General features: G+C 32.0%; 3 protein-coding genes and 1 long non-coding RNA gene across 6 annotated transcripts; 1 reads left to right on the forward strand and 3 right to left on the reverse strand.

The window, feature by feature from the left end:
• Nucleotides 1-2,559: 2,559 nt before the first annotated feature.
• Nucleotides 2,560-5,645, forward strand: LOC108454440 (NADH dehydrogenase [ubiquinone] 1 alpha subcomplex subunit 2-like). 3 transcript variants are annotated; one of them, XR_008270951.1, is made up of 5 exons: nt 2,564-2,794; nt 2,879-2,985; nt 4,394-4,477; nt 5,186-5,266; nt 5,536-5,645. XR_008270951.1 is itself a non-coding variant. In XM_053019261.1 (4 exons), exons 1-4 carry the CDS (start codon nt 2,709-2,711, stop codon nt 5,580-5,582), a joined length of 324 nt encoding a protein of 107 aa, XP_052875221.1. In that variant the 5' UTR covers nt 2,561-2,708; the 3' UTR covers nt 5,583-5,645. The 3 variants fall into 3 exon arrangements, 2 of the variants coding, with proteins under 2 accessions (XP_017608387.1, XP_052875221.1); XM_053019261.1 differs by lacking the exon at nt 5,186-5,266 and having other exon boundaries at nt 2,561-2,794; XM_017752898.2 differs by lacking the exons at nt 5,186-5,266; nt 5,536-5,645 and having other exon boundaries at nt 2,560-2,794; nt 4,394-4,726.
• On the reverse strand, nt 4,798-5,604 carry LOC128280793 (uncharacterized). The gene is made up of 3 exons (XR_008270952.1): nt 5,511-5,604; nt 5,198-5,417; nt 4,798-5,121 (listed from the first exon to the last, which is right to left on the reverse strand). It is a non-coding gene; the product is annotated as an uncharacterized LOC128280793 (long non-coding RNA).
• A 1,596-nt stretch (nt 5,646-7,241) lies between the features above and the next one.
• LOC128280792 (arogenate dehydratase 2-like) lies at nt 7,242-8,575 on the reverse strand. The gene is made up of 3 exons (XM_053019262.1): nt 7,856-8,575; nt 7,672-7,749; nt 7,242-7,516 (listed from the first exon to the last, which is right to left on the reverse strand). The coding sequence occupies exons 1-3, from the start codon at nt 7,934-7,936 to the stop codon at nt 7,433-7,435; spliced, it is 243 nt and encodes an 80-aa protein (XP_052875222.1). The 5' UTR covers nt 7,937-8,575; the 3' UTR covers nt 7,242-7,432.
• On the reverse strand, nt 7,984-9,764 carry LOC108455535 (arogenate dehydratase/prephenate dehydratase 2, chloroplastic-like). Its single transcript, XM_053018622.1, has 4 exons — nt 9,513-9,764; nt 8,892-8,984; nt 8,324-8,524; nt 7,984-8,100 (listed from the first exon to the last, which is right to left on the reverse strand). Exons 1-4 carry the CDS (start codon nt 9,762-9,764, stop codon nt 7,984-7,986), a joined length of 663 nt encoding a protein of 220 aa, XP_052874582.1.
• Nucleotides 9,765-20,857: the final 11,093 nt, after the last annotated feature.

Here is a 20,857-nt window from a genome sequence, read left to right on the forward strand (position 1 = left end):
AGGTGTCAATTGCAAATAAAAAAAAAGAAGGCCATCGGGGACTAAATCAAAACATTCTTAGATTCGCGAGGACAAAAAGGGGTAATATCCCAAGTCCATGCGCTGCGTTTCATCCGTCCAGGCCAATGATCAAAATGGAAATGAAATAAAATAAAAGGGCAAAATTTAAAAAAAGGAAAAGTGCAAAAAAGGACTAAATGGAATGACGTAGGAAAGAAAGAGGGATCATAACCGCAAATAGCCCATTTGGGCCTTAAAAACACGCGGGTTCCCCTTCAAACAGGGTTGGGTGCGCGGGTCCCCCCCTAAACGGCGTCGTTTTAAGGCCTGGGGGGTTAATGAAACTATGTCGTTTCATCATCATTTTTTACAACCAAAACCCTTTTTTTTTTCAGCCCCCATTTTAAAAAAATCAGAAAGCTGTTTGCTTTCTCTCCCTCCCCTCTTCTCTTAGCCTCCCTTTGCTAGGGTTTGAAACCCATCATTGCAGGCGGTTCATCGTGCCGAATGGAGAGGAGAGCTCCGACGACGCGGCCACGGGGTGGATCCAATAAGACTCTCTTCTCCTCTTCTTTTTTTTTTTATTTCTTTTATGCCCACTTTCGTTTAATAGATTTGTAAACAAAAATAAAAAATAAATAAAAAAGAAATTAAAGAACGAAATGAAAACGAAGAGAATAAGATCGGAAATCAACCTTTTCTTCGTGTTTTTTTTGCTTTTTGATTGCTAGTGTTCGTAAAAAAAACTAAAAAGGGATGTTTCGGCTTTTATAACCGAATTACATAAATTAGTTTTTGTTTTTTCTTCTTTGTTTCTTGTATTTTGCGTGTTAGTTTCGTCTTGCAGGTGTCAGACGCGTGGAAGGCCAATGGTTGGTGCCCTAAGCGGTGGTGGTGGCACGCGTGATGGCCAAGGCTGAGGGGAAGTGGCAGCTGAAAACTTGGTAGCTAGGGTTTGCTGAAAATTTTAAGCAAGTGGGCTATTAGGGTTAGTTTAGGTAATGGGCTGATGGGGTTTTGATTTGGGCCTGTGTTTGGGTTATTTGGTGGTCTGTAAAAATATTTGGACTTTGTTTATTTTTTGTTTTTATTTTATAAATGGGCCAGGCCAACATTGGCTATTACAAAGATTATTCACAGTTCGTTAGAATTATGCTAAGTGTTTGTATGTTGTAACATCTGATATCCAGACTCGGTGATTCAGGTCGAGTAAATGGTGTTACAAATGGTATAATAGATTTGTTCAATTTTGATTCATCAAATTATGAACCGTTTAGATTACCTACTAATACAAGTTGTATTCTCATATTTTGATCTAACCATGTGATACAACTTAGCAGTAGTTACATTAGGTAAATAGTGAGCTAATATTTGATTACATTTTACATTTCATGCAAAAAACTGTTGAAGACAAATATAAATAATATTAATGTGAATAAATGAATTTTATTTAAACTAATATATTCAAAAAATTACAAATATAAATAACAAATAAACTACACTTAAAGCACTAGATCCTAACAATGGCTTAATTGATTATTTCATTTTTTTTCTTAAGCGCTTTTCTAACCTATAAGCCTTGATTATAATTCATTTTTAAGAGCTCAAATGCTCATCTTTTCATGTTTGGATAATGGGTTAAAAACCCTACAATGTAAAACCAATTGCAGTTGTACAAACAAAAGTTGAAGCTTCACATGAGAGCTGAAGAATTAGGCCAATTTGAACTTGATGCGTGCCTCAACTTTTTTTCATGATGGTTGGAATGAGAATTATAATATTTAGCTAAGGATTATTGAGTGAGTTATTGAGTCAATAGCACGATGGCTGAACAAGTCCACCTAGGCGACTCTCCACCCACCTCGGACAAACACTTGTGCTAAAACCAACAACTTCATCCCTCGAGAACCTACTCCACAACCTGGAACTTACATCATCCAAATTCCCAAGGACCAAATCTACCACATCCCTTCGCCAGAGAAAGCACGTCGCCATGCGCATCTATCCAAACGGAAGCCTTGTCAGTACTTATCGCAGTTGATGTTATTGCTTGTTGGCCACCATCCTCGTCGCCGCCATTACTGTTGTTATAGAACCGACATAGCTTTGGTAGAATCCTTAACTGTCGCTTTCTCGATTTTTCTTCTTGGAGTGAGTCACTAAGTTAACAGCACAAAGGTGGAGTGAGTCCACTTGGGTGACTCTCCACCCACCTGGATGAGCACTTGAATTTCAAACGAAATTTGAAATATTAATTAAAATATTAATTTTTAATGAGATTGTTGTGGTAATTTGGATAGTAATTTGTATATGTTGTATATTAACGTGATATTATTTATTTATTTATATCATATTGATATATAATTTAATAAATATAAAAATATTTAAAGAATAAAATAATTTAAAATATAAAAATTCATAAAATTTATAAAATTTTAAAAATTAATATGAAATGTGATGTGAGTAGTTATATTTAAAATTTTTACATTTTAATTAATATTTTCTTAAAAATAATTATTCAATTTTTTTAAAGGTTATGAGCTGAGTGAAATTTAACTTAAAAAAATAAAAAATAAAAATGACAAAAGAGTCAAATTTGTGATTATGCGTTTATGAATCATGATTGGATTTGGTTTGTTTCATCTGTAGCACCAGCTTTCCAATCGTGAAACCTTGGTTTTGTGAGATACTCAAGGAAAACAAAAAGAATGGCGTGGAGAAGCCAATTATCTCGAAATCTCAAAGAGCTACGAATTCTGTTTTGCCAAACTTCTCCTTCCAGTGCCTCCGCTAGGTTTTCTTTTCCTCTATCTATATACTTTTCTTTCTGGTTTTCTTTTATTTAATTTCTCTCCCCCCCCCCCCCTTTTCCTGATAGATCATTCGTGGAGCAAAATTACAAGGATCTCAAGACTTTAAACCCCAAATTTCCGATCCTCATTCGTGAATGCCGTGGGATTGAGCCCCAAATTTGGGCTAGATATGGTATTTTTCTTATATCCATTATCCTTCATTTATGAAGTTTGCTTTTTTCATTTTCGAGTTTTGATCTAGGAATTGAAGATCACTGCTTAAAACAACTACTTAGTTCCATATAGTGAGATTCTGGGGAATCTTGGATAGGCATATGAACTACGGAATGATTGAAAATTTCGACGGAGTGAATAATGTACTGACCCTTCGAATACAAGAAATTTTGTTCTCGGTTGTTGTTATTAAAACATGATAAACTGTTTGGTGGGAATAGATTTCCGTTTATGATGAATTTTGGTCTCTATTCCAAAGTTTAATGTTCATTGGGTGATGTATGACAAATTTAAGATAATCTGTCATAGTGCCTTTAGCTGGGTTTGGAAACTTAGGGATCTTAGGTTTTTAGTTATGGTAGAAAGTAAGATTTTGGGTATGTTTTCTTACAGACTGTAGATATGATCACAAAATAGTGGCTGAAAACTAGACCTGAGGTTGTAGTAATTTCCTGTCAGCTGCTGGGTCATGTTAGTTTTGGGTTAATTTGGCTGCGTGATTCTAGGTGGAAATGGGTTAAGAATAACATGTAGAATAAGTTTGTGAAAGAATACATACAATTGATAAGATTTATGAGTGAATAAGAGAGGAAGTGAAGCGGTCTATGGTTGATTGCATAATATGTTATTGCTTTATTATATGTTTGGTTAAACTGCATGATATAAAAGATGCTTCATTCTAGATTCTTCACTGTGAATCTGTGGTATTTGTGAACTCAAATCTCTTTCTTCTCTTTGTTTTTGATCATTCTTTGATTTTGCATGTAATTGCAAGCTTGCCTATTTTTTGGTCTTGGACAGGAGACTTGAAATTGAATTACTTAATTACTATATATTATTTCTCACCATTAACTCTTTTGTGTTCCAAAATGAGGGGGTTTTGATTTCTTCATGTACCCGAGCCACAAGCCAATGGAGAGTGTTTGTTTAACATATTCTTTTTGGACAATGATTTGTTACTACTTGCTTTTGTATTTGTTTAGTCCACGCTCGTATTGTTTGGTCTTGTATTTGGTAAAGGCATTTCTTTATTGGCTGTGAGGTATGTGAAATTTTGTTCTCTACACTGATAATACTAGTCAAGGGAAGCATTTAGGTTCACCGTTATTCATTTCCCTAAGGATAGACTTTTGTTTTGTTGTTTTCCATGTTTTATTATATGAATGATCATGGGATCTGTGTGGGAAGTCTATCTTCCTTTGCACTTTTTTTTATCACAAATTACATTTGTGTCCATGCAAGATCCTTGCTAGCTACCTTAGGTAGTATAATGGGCGACACTGAGCTCATTGTTCTTTGCCTGAACTGTCTGAACATAAATAAATTTGTGGTATCAATCTATTGGATCCAATTTGATTTAAATGCAGATATGGGTGTTGAGAGGGGCATTCGCTTGGAAGGTTTGACTGAACCACAGATATTGAAGGCACTAGAAGACCTTGTGAAAGCAGGTGCATCCCTCAAAGCCTAATACATTGCTGGTATTAAATCGAATTAGTCGAAATAAGTTGATCTTCTCTGAAAAGTTTTCCCTTTGAAGGTTTTCCTTATATTCAGCTATCATGATGATAGTGTTGGATGGTTGTTGAAAGTTCAGAAATTATGTTGTTCCCTTGCCATTTAAGGTTTAAAGTTCAAACACTGCAGAAACTTCCCTGATTATAGAAATATTAAAATAAATTGCCAAAATTTAGCATGAAGATAGCTTTTGTGTTTAAAAATCGATATTTTTGTATGTGGTTTAAGACGAGAAATCAATATTAGTAATACCGATAGGAGAAGATAAAGAGAAAAAAAAGTGGTAAATTTTGTCATTATGTTTATTGTTTTTTATATTTTAATTTTATTGATTTGTATAGTTGCTGCAATTATATTGATGATGTTTCACAACCTCTATAAAAGCCAATAACAATTTTGAATTTTATTTCGTATTTATTTTTGTATTAGGTGTATAAAACACTCGATAATTGTCATAGAATGTATATCATATATTTATCACCACGTGGCTTGGGTGATGGACCTCCTTTATGATGAATAAGATTGTGGCTCATACCATTGGATAGCTACCTAGAACCCGTAAAAATGTCGAAAGCTCCTGTAAATGAAATTATTAGCCTCAATAATGCTGAAAGGTATTGAAATAGATGATCTTGATGTAGAGGGAAGCAAACCTTGAGATGTTTGAGAGCAGTTTGTGTCGTTTGATCAGCCATTGATGCTTCAACGTCCGCGTAGAAAAGGTAATTGAAGTATCTACCAACCAAAAATAACATTGCCAATTCATCTCCCTGAAACTATATATGTGGATATCATACAATGTACGTACCCATTGCTTTTACTGTTATTCTTTGATGCTTGCAAAGGTTGGTTCTTCAATGGACGACTTTCAATCTGGTTTCAAGCAAACATTGAAGACGTGCGTCAATTGCAATATGACTAAATATATAATAATGTTAATGTGTGTGTGTGTATATATATATGTACCTTTAAAAGTTTGATTTGATTCCAGATAAAAACAGAAAGTGCATCAGGAAGCGCAGAAGAACCGTCCTCTAATGTGAAAACGATACTTGTCTGTAATTTTTCATCAGGTAATGGCAACTTATTAATAAATATAAAGCTTTTTTTTTTTTTTTTTGAATAACAAAGTACATAACTCCTCTAAGAGCGAATCTTCAAATTACTCTTAAGCCTAATCTCCTGTCATAAACCATCCGAACAAGACCTCAGCAATTTTATTTAATAAAAAGCACTTTTGAAATCTTGTTTTACCTTTTTTTTAATGTTTTGAATGATTCTTTCAAGTGACACGTATGTATTATGACTGTTCAATATATAATTATTTTTAAGACAAAATAATGTATTTCGAAATATATATTAATAAACTTTGAATAACATATTTCAACATTTAACAGAATTATTTATAATGTATTCTGAATGATGTATTTCAATTAATGCCAAAATAATTGCATTAGAAATTCTGAATAATGCATTTAACACAATTAATGCCCGTCATCTTTTGAAAAAGGTAATATATAAATGTCTAATAAATGATACTTCATAAGTAAAATTAAAAATGTCATATATTCTTTTTATTATTTATTTTAAAATATATTTTACTATTCTCACATTCATTTCTTATCACTTCAATCTTAATTATGAAGTTTTAAACTAAAATAATAGTGAATCAAATATTTTCATGTTATTTTAGTATAATTACTTCATATACAAGTTGTGGAGTTTCTAAACTTCATAAGCATGATTAAAAATATGACAAGTGTCTCATTTGTTTATATATATTAAATTTTTTATTTTTATTATACTTATTGGACACATGTCGGTGTCACACCTCTTATTTTAATTTTTCGTTATTTTATATATTTTTATTTTTAATTTTTTCAAAATGTTAAATTGAATAAATCAATAATATGGTAAACTATTATCGGTATATTCCGATATGATTATAAGTTTCATCCTATAAAACCATATTGAAAAGTTTTAAAAGTTATTTTCAAAAAAAATTAAAATTAAAAAGTTAACATATTAGGGTTGGATACACTACAGCAAAGTAGGGACATAGCAGTGTTTTTAAGTAAAACGCGGAGCACACTATTGGCGATTCTTGCTAAAAACGCTGGAAAAAAGCAATTAATTAAAGCGGGAAATATGATTTCCCGAACAATGGGTTTGGCGCCATAACTATAGTGGCGTTTGCGGATGAAACACCGTGAAATCTGTGAAACGATTAGTTTCTTGTACTAAATGTCGTCAAACAGAGAATAATTTTTTCAAAAAAGAACTCCTATGTATTTATACAAAACAATTAGCAACGTTGTAAGTTGTAACAAAGAAACGCCACTATTTGTTCTGTATAAATAAATAATATTTTAAGAAATTATTATTATTATTATTTTTACATAGATATGACCGCATTTCTTCCTAAAACGCAGCAATAGGCTATAGTAATGAATTATTATAAAAAGTTTCTAATTACTTAAAATTATATAATTTGATAAAATAATATAAATTTAGAAGAAATTAATATGAATAATAATATTCATTTAAAAGTTTTTTTATAAAAAGGAATAAATGGTAAAATATATTTAAATTTAAATTAACATTTCAATAAAAATATTTTATATTAAAATAATAAATTATATAATGTAAAATAAATTTTATATATTTATATTGTTTCTAAAAATAAATTAAGTTCCAATATATAGACGCGTTTACCTGGAATCACTCCAAATTGTATATATCTAATGGCGTTTTCTGGATAAAACACCGTCGGTTTATAAGATCCAAATAATTGGATGACATCGTTTTGATTTTAGCAGCGTTTTTTTGTGTGAAACGCCGTGAACGCTGATCTTTTACGACCCCAAATTTACCATCTCAGTTTTATCCTAAATCCCCTCCCAATCCTCCCCTGGATTCCCTATGTGCAGCGGCCGCTCCATCCGTCCCGTCTCGAGGCTCCATTGAACACTCTTTTAAAAAAGAATTAACATATTGAAAAGTTTAAAAAAAATAGGGTTGGATATTGGATCGGTTTTGTTTGAAAACCCCTTTTAAGGGCTAATATTAGATGTCCATAATGCAATACGGTATCCAACAATATAATGAACAGCAAATACATGCTGACCTTGAAGGGCGTATCTGTGGCAGGAGTAAGGGGTTCCCTGGCTAGCACCAGAAATCGAGTAACGTTGTTGCTATCGTCCTGCCATAAACATCTAATTAAACAAAGCCAGACTCAGACCATTTTGTGTGTGTGTGTGTGAGAGAGAGAGATATAGGAAGGTTTTGTGGTGAAAGTGGAAATTGACCTGAACATTTGAGGCAAGAATGTTGAGTCCATAAAGCAATGCAGCAGATGAACTAGCCAAGGCTCCTGTATCTCTTAGCATTTCGGCAGCCACTTTCTATATATACACATGTTTATCATTAAGACCCATCAACTGTAATGTGGCTCATCATTAAGACCCTTTACCTTTGCTGCAACTGCAGTATTAGCCACTGCTTCTCCCTCCAATCCCAACTTCGTCAAGCTCTTCTCACATTGAGCAAGTGCCTCAAATGTCGTACCATTCAAATTCAGGGTTAATATGTAAATTCATTAAGGTAAATAGAACCGATACAAGCATAAGAAATAGCATACTGTTATCCCAATCAAAAATATCATTTAGGTATCAAATTAACGTATTAATAAAGTGTATATAGTTGAGATTAAATTACAAATATATATTATTAAGCCCTGAATTAAGAAGGTTGAAGTAGGTTTTAATGGTTCATACTTGAGGATGGCTAAGAACGGTTTTCAAATCATGAAGGTCAACGCCATTGTTGGCAAGCAAGCAATGGGAAACAGCAAACTGAATTTCACCAATTATATGCAGATTGTGGCGATGCAACAGGTCGTAGTTTCCATGGATGCTTCCTCCTAATGAATTCTCTATCGGTATTACTGCCCTGTCTGCAACCCGCCTTGCAACTGCCTATAATAAAAAAAGAAGAGTAAATGGCATTAATCAACTAGGAGAAATATATCTTATATAAATACCAAGTAATTTTAACTAAATATGAATTTTAATCGTTTGTTAAAAGCTCAAATTCTAATACATATAAACCATCTTTAATTTTATTTATAATATATATAATAAATATACATAAACATAAAATAATGTTACGATGATAATTGTAGTAATGATTTATAAAAGTAGAATTAAATTAACAAATTCATAATAATTTTATAATAAAAACAAAAAATAGATATGTAAGGATATAATATTTAAAATAGCAACAAACTCTAAAATAAATGACTGGTTTTGGATTGTTTTAAGAGGAGTGTAAAGGGTAAGTCACTTGAAAAGTTGAATGGAAATGCTGGCAAGCAATAGTTTCGCAATTGGGATATGCTTTCTCTGCAGCTGATTCACTATATGCCCCACGAATTCCCTTGCAAAAATTAACAATCATTAAGACATCAATGGATTACTTTAAAAGGCATTTCAAGATAAATATATGTGTTTAGTGCATGTCATTTTTAATAATTTAAACAAAAAGAAACTTAAATTGATAATTATATAATAATAAATAAACACCTGATATGCAACACGAAGGCGAGGCTCATTACAAACTCTTGAATCTGAAAATGGTGTTGAAGACAACAACGGCACCGTAATAAAACACAAATTATTAATTGTTAACGCATCAGTTAAGTAGTTTTAGAGTGCATGTCATGTGTACATAATTTAATTAGTTTGTTAGTTATATCATTTTCTAATAATATAAAGGAATGATTTTTATTAAAAAATCTAAATTACTCTTTAATTTAACTTATAAAATTTATTTAATTTTTTAAATAAAAATAAAATACAATTTAGTTCATTTAAATAAATGAAAATGACTGTTTTTTTAAACGATTGAGAGAGAAAGGATGTGATAGGCAGCTTTACTTGTATGCAAAACTTGATATTTAGAGACGGTATCATGAGCCAAATCATATTGAAGGTGGCAGCGCGGTTGGAAGCCATTCATGTTGGCTACCGGCGCGGCGCAGTTTTTGGTGTTGCCACTCTCAATAGTATTACTATTTCTGGCTTTCTGGTGGAAAGCAAAATCCAAGTTTAAGCTGCGAAGGTGTTTTGAATAAAGATGGGAATGGGGGGGTTTGAAGCTATTCGTTTGCCGATAATTAGAAAGAACAAAGAGATGGCAGCCGGAGAACAGCGCCATCGTCGAATAGTGGACTGTTAATTAGCGAAAGGAAGGATAGTCTTTGGCTTTACAAACTCCACCGGTGTTGCTCCGCTCTCTGCAGCCTCTTCAGCATTTTAAAAGAATGAATTGGGAAATTAATGGGTTAATTTCATGCTTAGCCCCTTATACTGTATTAGCTTTCTCTGTTAGGAACCAAATAAAAATTAAAACTGTCATTCAAGTATGGATAGTGGTTTCATGAAATTATGACTCCTTTAAAGCTTGGCTAGTTAATTACACCAATAGACCTGAATTTGTTTAAATTTTTTATTACCTAGATTTCACTGGGAATAGAATAGGTGTAAACTGCATGTGGTCCACGTTTCTTTTTCTTTTTTGGGTGTAAATCTAACGTATTTATAAAATATAAAATATTAGTTTAGCTTAGGCTTTGTCTCATTACTAAGAATATAGTGTTCATTTGCCTGTGATAGAGTTTGGAATCTCAACTTACAAGATATAGTTCATTAGAGGAGAGGCATGGTATTACTTGATCTCATATATAATCTTTGTTGATGAAGCGTTCTCATTTTATGAATTTGCGTTTCAAACTTAATTTCACTTACAATCTTTTTTGATAAAGCGCTCTCGCTTTATGAATTTACGCTTCAAGAGGCCTCTTTAGGCACTTAACTCTTCACATAGTTGGCAGATAACATCAACTTGTCTTGGAGATAATATTGACTCGCTGAGAAGTTTGTTGACAGGGGCGAAACTAGAAAATTTTTTTAGGATAGCCGAAATTAAATTGTAATTTTTAATAGCTTAAATATTTATAATTTTTAAAGGATTAAATCAAAATCTTATCATTTTTAAGAGAGCCAAAGTGCAAATTTATCTTTATTAATTTTAAATTTTAAATTTTTAAATGGACTAAATAAACAATTTTTCATTTTAAGGGGAGTCGGGGCATTGCCAACCTCTTAGATATCGTCACTATTTGTTTGCTCTAGGCAAACGACACTTTAAAGATTTCTCTATCAACAATATTCTTTATATACATAAAAGGAACATAAATAATTATTTATGTCATAATATAAACTATTTTTGTAGCTTTTAAAATTTATAAACGTATAACATATTTATTTATATTAATTTTATATATTTTTATTTCTTCCTATATTATAATTTTCTTTTCTTTCCATTAGATAAAAGAAATGTTTATAATATTATAATTAGATTAATTTTAATAAAATGAGTTAATGTACTAGATATCCTCAAACTATGGCCTTTATTCTAAATTGGTCCTCAAACTTTAAAACGTTCTAATTAGATCCTAAAACTATCGATGTTATATAATTCGGTCCTTTTATTATTGAAACTATTAATTTAACCATTAAACAACACGTAAAATTTTATATGATATAATTTGAAATGAAACTTTTAAATAAAAATAAAATGTTGTTGCATATCTTTTAAAATAAAAACTAAAGTCAAAGTAAAACCTAGAAAAGAGATAGTGGATGATCATTTATGTAAAAGTATCAAAATCTCAAAATCAAGATTTTTACAACATTTATTTTACAATATTCATTTTTTTCTTTATGGATATTTAAATTATTCCATATAAAATTTAGCGTTTCATTTAATGGCTGAATTAACGATTTTAGTAATGGAAGAACCTTATTTATATAGCATCAATAGTTTGATGATTTAATTAGAATACTTTAAAGTTTAAGGACCAATTTAAAATGAGGATCATAGTTTGGAGATATTAGTGTAATTACACTAAAAATATATTGTGCCTTTTCTACTCCTTTTTCCTTTTTTTTTCTTTCCTTTGTTCTTGATGATAAATAAATAATTATAATTCATTTTATAAATAAAATTTAATTTTTAAAAATAAATACTTTTTAATTTATTAGTTTATAAAAATAAAGTAATTATTTTAATTATTTAAAACTTAATTTTCTTTTTTCTTTTCACTTTCCTTTTTCATTTTGTACAAATAAATTTGTTCTATAAAAGATTAAATAATTTATCAAATACAAATGCTTTATAAATAAAAATATTTCCTTTTACCCTTTTCTTAAAAAAAAATCCTTTTTAATTGGGCTACCGAACTCTGATCAAATCGGAAACGGGGATTTGATTCCCATCTCTGATTGGACCCTTTGAATGGTTAAAAAGAAAATTTTCAAAATTTCCTAAAGGCTTTGTAACCGAGAGATTAAATTTAATCGGTAAACAGATTCTCCCACTTCTTTTTAATTAATTTTGATATTAAATAAATTGTCTTTCTAAAAAATAAGTAATTTAGTATTTATCAATTTTAAAGATAGAGTATATATTTTTAAAAATAAATAATTTAGTATTTCTCAATTTCGAGGGTGAGTATTATTATTATTATTATCAATTTTACATAATTTTGATTGTTATAATAATAAATTTATCCCTTATATTTATATATTTCACTATTTATAAATATTAGAAGTTAAAGTTTTTTACATGTATTCTTTTGAATTTTATAGATTTTTTTAAATTTATACTTTTTTAGATAATTTTTAGAATTAAGGCCAAATTGATAGAATATGTAAATATTAAAAACTTAATTTGTTATTATACTAATCAAAATTATGTATAATTAATGAAAATCATTAATTGACCTTAGTTGTTAACTTTTAATATTGATGAAATAAATTACTCTTTTTTATTTGTGAAGAATCAATTTACTTAATATCGAAATTGAGAAAATTTGAAAATGTGCTTTTACCAATTTAATCATTCATTGTAGCAAGTACAAATGGGTTGAGATAAAACAAAAGTTACTGTTAGAATTAATTGACCGAATCATTATTTAAATAAAATACAGTGGTAAAATAAAATAAAAGTAAAATCCATATAGAACTATACTTCTTTTATTTTATTTTTGAATAAGGTTTTTAAACCTTATTAAACTCAATCTGTTTTGATATTAATTAGAATAAGGTGTTTCAATCTTACTACACTTCTATTAAAATATGGTTTTACAAACATATAAATAGATATAGTCTACTACTCTTGTAATTATTCGAATTTGAAATAGTGAATTTCTTCTTCTTTGCCCGTGGTTTTTTTCCGAAAGGGTTTTCATGTAAAATTTATGTGTTTTTATTTTTATTTCTCTTTTCTTTACAATATATTGTCATTATTGATATTCTATTTTCATATTTACAAAATTAAGAAAAAAATAAATATTTTCCTTTTCTTTACAAGGGATAGTAGCAGGAGATTATTTAGTGATTGATCTGCAAATTGATGATGTTAACTAAAAATTTAAATAAAAGTTCTTTCCACGCCTATTACTATCCTCCTCCTCTCATGCCTAACCCTAAGCTCATACCTAAAACTACCACAAATACAATTTAATTCTTTGCCAAATAAGTCAAACCCTTTTTGTCTTTCTAAACATGATTTAGCCCCAAATAAAAATTAATAGAAAAAATAAATTTGATTAGTTATACCATTTAGGATAATTCGATTTTATTCTGTTTTTTTTATATTAATTTTGGGTTTTGGTTTTTGAAATTTATTTTATAGTTTTATAGTAAAATTTCAAAATTATTTTATAAATATTTCTAAAATATTTTTTCAAGTAAAAACTAGATAATTCTTATAAAGTATTTTAAAGTTATATGTACTTTTTAAATATAATATACTTCTACATCATAAAAATAAAATTATTTATAAATTAAATAAAAATAAATTTCATTCTATTTGAATAATTATAAATTTTAACTTGTAAACCAAAAACTATCCAAACATTATAATTTGAATCAATTCTCCTAGTTTGTTCTTTAAAACATATTGGGACAAGATCAGTAAGGATGTTTTTAACTTGTGCTTGGACCTCTTGAATGGTAACATGGATATGGCCTTGGTTAATTACATTGTCATTATTTTAATTCCTAAAGTAAGCGGAAGACAGTTGTAGTATCTTGTTGGCTAGGAACGGGCTCATAAACAATTGACTAGTTGATCAAAGGGGTGCATAGAGCTCTGTGGCAGAGAAAGGTACCACGCTCAGGTGCTATAAGAAAGATTAATGGAAAAGGCTCGGCAGTTGACTACACCAAAAGCACCCAAGATATTCACGTGGTTATTATAGTGCACAAGGTGGTCCTTTGGGTCCCTCACACCACTTTAAGAAACCTTAAGGAACTTGAAAGAGGTCGCGAGGTTGAAAGTTAACAACTCTAGCGTAAGAGGTTCATTAGAATAACTCTAAGAGGTTTCATCAATTTTGGCTCACTTCACTTCTAGTAACAATTCTACTTTTAAAGCTTTTACCTACTCTTCTAAAGAAGCAATGTTGCCTTGGGAATCATCCGGGCGGTTGTTATTGGTTGGTGTGTCATTCGACTAGCGTTTGTCTTAATCCCTTTGGAAGGTGGACTGAACAGAGTCCTCTGGATGAGTTGGTTGGAGTGTCTCCAATCTTCTGGCAACATTTCTAGTTGCTAGAGGTCCGTAATCAACTTCTCATTTCGAGCATTCTTCTGGTCAAGTAAGCATTGTCACTCCTATTGTTCTTGGAAGTGATGTTGTTGCTCAGAAAGTTCCTCCTTTATGATGCGCATCTTCTTCGTATCTCAGTGAATTGCTATTGAGATTTAGAAAGTTGTTATTAATAAGAATTCTAATCTAAGGAAATGACAATGATTGTTGGTTGGGACGATAGAGTAGCAAGACAGGAGGAGAAAACATGTGGCAAGTATTGGGCAAAAATCTCCTTAAGATTTGAGGCTGAGGCACCAAAGGTGAACTGAGGTTGGAAGGTGATAGGTGAAGCAGGGTTGTGGGCTACTAGAATGGAAAGCGATGCCAAGAACTGAGAGAACGAATGTAAAGTTTAAGAGAGCGGCATAAAAGGTTTATTTGGAGCCAATGATTAAGTGGAAGCAATTGTTTGGGTGAAATTTTGGGTTGAAGGGAACTTGGGGTCAATGGGGTTGAAAGGGTTCACCATGGTAGAGGAGTTTTGTAACACCCTATGCCCAACCCGTCCGTCGGATCTGGATATGGAGCGTCACAGATGGACCTATACTTAATTTTTTTTCTAACTTAACTGTTATAAAGCAGACTAACATAAAATAATCCAATAATAAAACAATTATACTTTTTATAGTAAAAGCCTTAAGTTTACTAAAAACTTGGTCTCTCGAGGTTTCTGTCTCTATCCAGATCATTGGTTTATAAAATAATACATTATATTTGGCTAAGGGCTAATTGATTCAGATTCCAGACTCTAAGGACGTCGTCTAGTTGCACCATAACAAATCCTATGGTAAAGCCTTTATCAGTACTTTATTCTTATGTGCATGTCTTGATCTATTAATGATCCTCGGTCTCTACTACATCTGGCTTGGTCCATCCCTTAAGTCCTTGATCAACTTTGTAAATCCTGCGAACATCAAACAATGCTTGTAAGTTTAAATGAACTTTGTGAGTTCCTTTACTGCACCATAATTAAGCCTTATCGTATGAGGGTAACGAATGTAAAATAAACTAAACATAAATTTAAATCCCTTCTCATTCAAGGCAAGTTTTCTATGTTAGGGTGGCGAATTCCACCCGATCCTTTAAGCTACTTGGCTCTCTTAGTAAGATCTTCCTCTAGTCGGACTCTCCACCTAACCCTATCTCAGATACTTTTCCATATTTGCGAAACCTATTAGCCTTTTCAACTATCCATCCAGGGTTCTTAGAGCATATATTTCTTGGTGGATTTGGTTGTTCCAGTCCTTGGCTGACTCCCTCTATCCATGTCTTAGTCTTAAAGAACTTATTGGCATCCTTTTAGATGGGGATTTACTCGCATTGGACTTCGCCATCTTGGCGAACCTACCCTGATTTTACATTATTGTTCACAGTGAGGGGTTTCTTCCAATAATCTACCCCTCACTCTATCCCTTTCTTAGGAATTCGCTATTCTCATACGTGAAGGTCCGTCTAACTTATTGGACTAACAGGCTGTCTGTCACATCCCGATTTTGGGCCTAGTCAGAACAGTGGTTTCGAGATCATAAATTCGAGGTTGTAAAATCATTTTAATGTTTTTCTTATTGTTTATATCATGTGAACATGCATGTGTGAAAATTTTATGAGCTAATTTTCTTGTTTAATAGCTTAATTTGTGAAAAAGGACCAAATCGCGCAAAATGCAAAAGTTGTGTTCCATTAGCTAAAAGTGTTAATAGCTATAGAACTTAAAAGCTAAGGTCCTTAATGAGTAATTAGACCATTACATGTGTGTATGGCTATACATGAAATTTAATAAATGAAGAGTCAAAAATGGGTTAAAGTTGGTATGGTTTGGTATTTGATGACAAAAGAAAATACTAATAAAATAAAACAAGTGGCCAATTCTCTTCTCCATTTCTTTTCTATACCAAAATATTGAAGGAGAAACCTCCATGGAAGCTTGAAATTTTCAGCAACTTACAACCCTTACTAGTAAGTCATTTTGATGGTCATTTTTGTTGATTTTTGTGTTTTTTGAACCCTCATAGCTTAATCTAGCTAATAAGGGGACTATTTTGAAAAATAGTTGAAAGTATAGGGCATTTCCATGAGAGTGTTCATATTTTTTGCTGAATTTTTATGGAATAAAATGAATCTTAGTTGTTAAATAAACAACTTTTGTGAAAGGGGTTTTTATGAGAACACCTAATATGGACCATTTTGTAAAGTTTGTTAAATGGATAGGAATTGTGTGAAATAATTGGAATTTGGAGTTGCTACAAGAGTAATAAAGATTGGGCTAGGCTTGGTTAATGAGGAAATTTGATAAAAAATCATTTTACGAGCCTAGGGGCAAAATTATAATTTTTGTGAAAGTCTAAGGGCAAAATGGTCATTTTGCCAAAGTATGAAATGTGGAACGCTTAATTTAATGTGATGATTAAATGAGTAAATTTTATTATTTTAGATTAAGAAAATCGAGATTCAGGCTTAAATCGAGAAAGTACGCGGTTTAGGAAAAAAATAGAATAATTAGCCGTTTTTGCATTCGAGGTAAGTCCGTGTGACTCAATAAGCATGTTATCCATGTTATTGTTAATATACTTGAAATCTAACTTGCTATGATTGTATTGAATTATATGTTGATGATATTAAGTACGAGAAAGTGATGCCAAATGTTAATAAAATTTATGTGATGATTGAATACATTGGAAATTTGATGGAATATGATATTCCATTGAAACGAGTAAGATGTGCGTAAATATTACAACTTTATCGTTATTATGAATTTAATGATTGATTTTGCATAAAATGTTTGAATGTGGCTATGAGTAATGTATGATGAGATTAATACAGGAAACTCCCGATTGAACTGTAGGAATAGATCGGATATTCACGCCATGATGCTAGGGATATATGAGAGCTAATGTAAGACCATGTCTGGGACATGGCAAAAGCTTCGAAATATGAGAGCTGTGTAAGATCATGTCTAGGACATGGCATCGGTTTGATATGTGTCAGTGTAAGACCATGTTTGGAATATGACATTGGCAGCGATAAATGAGAGCTAGTGAAAGACCATGTCTGGGATATGGCATCGACTTGATATGTGTCAGTGTAAGACCATGTCTGGGATATGACATCGACACCGATAGATGAGAACTAGCGTAAGACCATGTCTAGGACATGGCATCGGCTTGATATGTGTTAGCGTAAAACCATGTCTGGGATATGGCATCGACACCGATAGATGAGAGCTAGTGTAAGACCATGTTTGGGACATGGCATCGGCCTCGATATACGAGAGTCAATGTAAGACCATGTTTGGGACATCGCATCGACTTTGATGGGCGAGCCAGTGTAAGACCATGTCCAGGACATGGCGTCGGCACCTTACCCTATGCTTGAGGCTTATTGAATATCCTGTAGTATTCCAAATGGTTCAACGGGAAATTTACGGTTTATGTCAGAATAAGAGAAGTTATGACCATGTTATGGGTGGTACCGGTACTTACATGGAATTCATGAAATACGTACTCAATTTATGTTGTATGATTAGTAAGGAATGAAAATGAGTAAGCTATGTTTACGATCATGTTGAAAGGGTACAGGTATGTACTAAAAATTCATGAGTGATGAGCTCGATGTTTATTGGACTTTTGGTAAGAATGTAAATGAATAAGTCATACCTATGAGAATGACTTTGTGACGACCTTATAAATATTAGGTCGATACCTATAGTGTATAATTATGTGGTAAATTTGATGGATGATTATGTGTGAGGCTTTTAGATCAGATTAAATCGGGACATGATATATTTATCCCTTCACCTTATGGCCTAATGAATATGAAAAGAGAAATTGATTGGCATAAAAGCCTATTTAAAGATAATTATGAAAGGGTAAAATTAGCATTGAAATAGTTTTGGACAGCAACAGCAGTCCGACTTTGAAAATCCACCAAAAATTATGGAAATCAAATTAGAGGCTAAATAAAATATGAAATTAAAGCTTATTGAGTCTAGTTTCATATAAAAGAAATGGTGTAAGAAAAATAAGTTCATATTATGATATATTTAAATTGTTGTGAGACAGAGTCAGAATGATTTCAAAATCCCCTGTTCTGATTTGGGAAAATCACTAAAAATTGTAAAAAAATAATTATGGGTTATAATTTATATGATTAGAATCTTTAATGAGTATATTTTCAAAAAAAAAAAAGGAACATCATATAAATCTTGTGTGAGGAGATAATTAATTTTTAGTGAAGAAGGGTCAAAACTATCAGATAGAAAAATAGGGGTGACTTTAAAGAATAAACAGTACTTATTGGATAAAGAAAAAATTCTGGAAATTTTATGGTAAGGAGATATGTGAGTCTAGTTTCAAGAAAATTATCAGAATTTAATTTGGAGTTTCGTAGATCAAGATATAAATAATTTAATAACAGTGACTCGAGAAAACAACTTGACCTGAACATAAGTAAAAGTGCAAATATGGTTGTATTACCTTTAGAAGCAAGTTGATAAATTGCTTATTATTTTCATACGGTCTTATTAAGTTATAAAGCTTACTCCCTTCCTTTTCTTTTCTTTAGTGTTGGCAGGTTAGCTCGGGGTTGGAGATCATTGGAGGCAGCACCATACTATTAAACCATCACCTTTGGAATATTGATATATAAGTTAAGCGCCTTCAAGTGAGTGGCATGTATAGAGACTTGGTTTTTTTTTTTATGATTTGTGTTAACATGACTAGCCAAATGTATTGGCCTATATTGAGTTATTTTTATATGGTCGTGAAGGGTGGCTCATATTGATTATGGTTTGTGAACCTATCTATCTATGCTATATTTTAATGCTTGTGAATGTGTCTTAATATGGGATGCTAAATCATTGAAATGATGTCATGATATGTATCCTTGTGTGTATATATATGTGAAAGATTACGGGTAACATAAAGGCTTGGAAAATAGCCTAAGTTTTGGCCACACGGGCAGAGACACGACCGTGTGTCTCAACTGTGTGGGGAAAACAACCTTAGCACACAGGCGTGTGGCTTGGCTGTGTTGTTCAATTTGTTTGCTAACGTCATAAACAGAGAGTTACACGACTTGAGGACACAGGCGTGCCCCTATGTCCACACGGGCGTGTGACCCTGTTTCATGGAAGAAATTTCTAAGTTTTTTCCAAAACTTTCTGAGGTTCTCGGTTTAGTCACGGACCTCTCCCAATGTATGTTTTGGGCTTCGTAAACCCAAGTAAGGGACATTATGCAAGCGTATGATTAATTTGAATCTAAATGAAATTTTATGGCCCGATTTTTACATGATTGTCTGTATTTAAGTCTGATAATACCTCGTACCCTGTCCCAGCCTTAAACTCGGGTGAGGGGTGTTACACTATCATCCATGTGGCAAAATAAGCTTACCATCCCACTTGCTCGCTTTTTCCTTACAAGATATTATTGTGGCAGCATGCCCGAACTAGACTTTCCTCAAGGTGGAATAATCTTGGTAGACGTTATGTCCTTTAAATAGAATCCTTATCTTGGGAGTGGAGTTCCCAACCCTCTCACAAGATTTGCTTCTTGCGTACCATTTCATCAAGAACTTCCTTATGGCTCTTGATTTAGGATTCTTACTTGCGATCATTGAAGGATTTTCCTCTCTTATGTACTACCCCAAATACGGCCTAGACATTATGGTCGAATCCGGAAGTGTTACAAAGAAGGATTTTGAAACTGACAATACCTCGATAAAACCATATTTAGTTATTTAATCAAACGTCCAAGTGTTATAAAACATATTCGTTTATACATATGCATTGTTGGAACCGTTTGAGTTGTTCTTTGAAATCAACCGTTTATTTCACAGCGGAAGTTTGAAAATCATTTAAAACAAAAACCAAGCTCGTGTTTCCAAAAACCATATATTAAAACCATTGTTTGCGTAAAGTAATCTTGTCAACGTTGAGGAAAAGAAAACAGAACAAAATCCAAATCCAAAAGTTAAACCATACAGTCCAGAGAGTCCCAAAAATTACAAACTTTCAAGAAAACCAAATTTTAAAGTTAAATCATTATTACTAAATAAGAACAGATCTAGATAGAGTGGACACTGTTGAGCCTCCGCCGCACTGACCCACCTAAGTCTGTAGATTACCTAAACATAATAGACAACCAGATATGAGTTTTTGTAAACTCAATGTGTAATCCAACAGAAAAAGTCATGCAACAAGTATAAAATCTCATATACAGTCAGATACAGATTTAGACCCAAGTCCGTAACAGAAACAAATATCAGATTCAGATGTACAGTACAGATAAACAAAATCTTACCCCCATCCTCTAAACGCTATCTCTGTCCATCACATCACACAATATGGGGTTAAGATTACCCTCCAATCCCTACACATCATATAGTGTCGATGTAACACATAACAGATAGTATATAGACAAGCTGCCAGAATATAGCAAAAGAGTCGCCAAACAGATCACTTCCTTCATATATACAATTCTCGCCCTAATCATAGATACAGAATACAGATATAGAAATATCATGCTTAACATGCTCGTATACAGATAACATATATACTCAAAACAGAACAGTTGTAACAGTCTAGTTTAGAC

This window comes from Gossypium arboreum, chromosome 9 (genome assembly GCF_025698485.1).
Source record: "Gossypium arboreum isolate Shixiya-1 chromosome 9, ASM2569848v2, whole genome shotgun sequence".
Classification (NCBI taxonomy): domain Eukaryota; kingdom Viridiplantae; phylum Streptophyta; class Magnoliopsida; order Malvales; family Malvaceae; genus Gossypium; species Gossypium arboreum.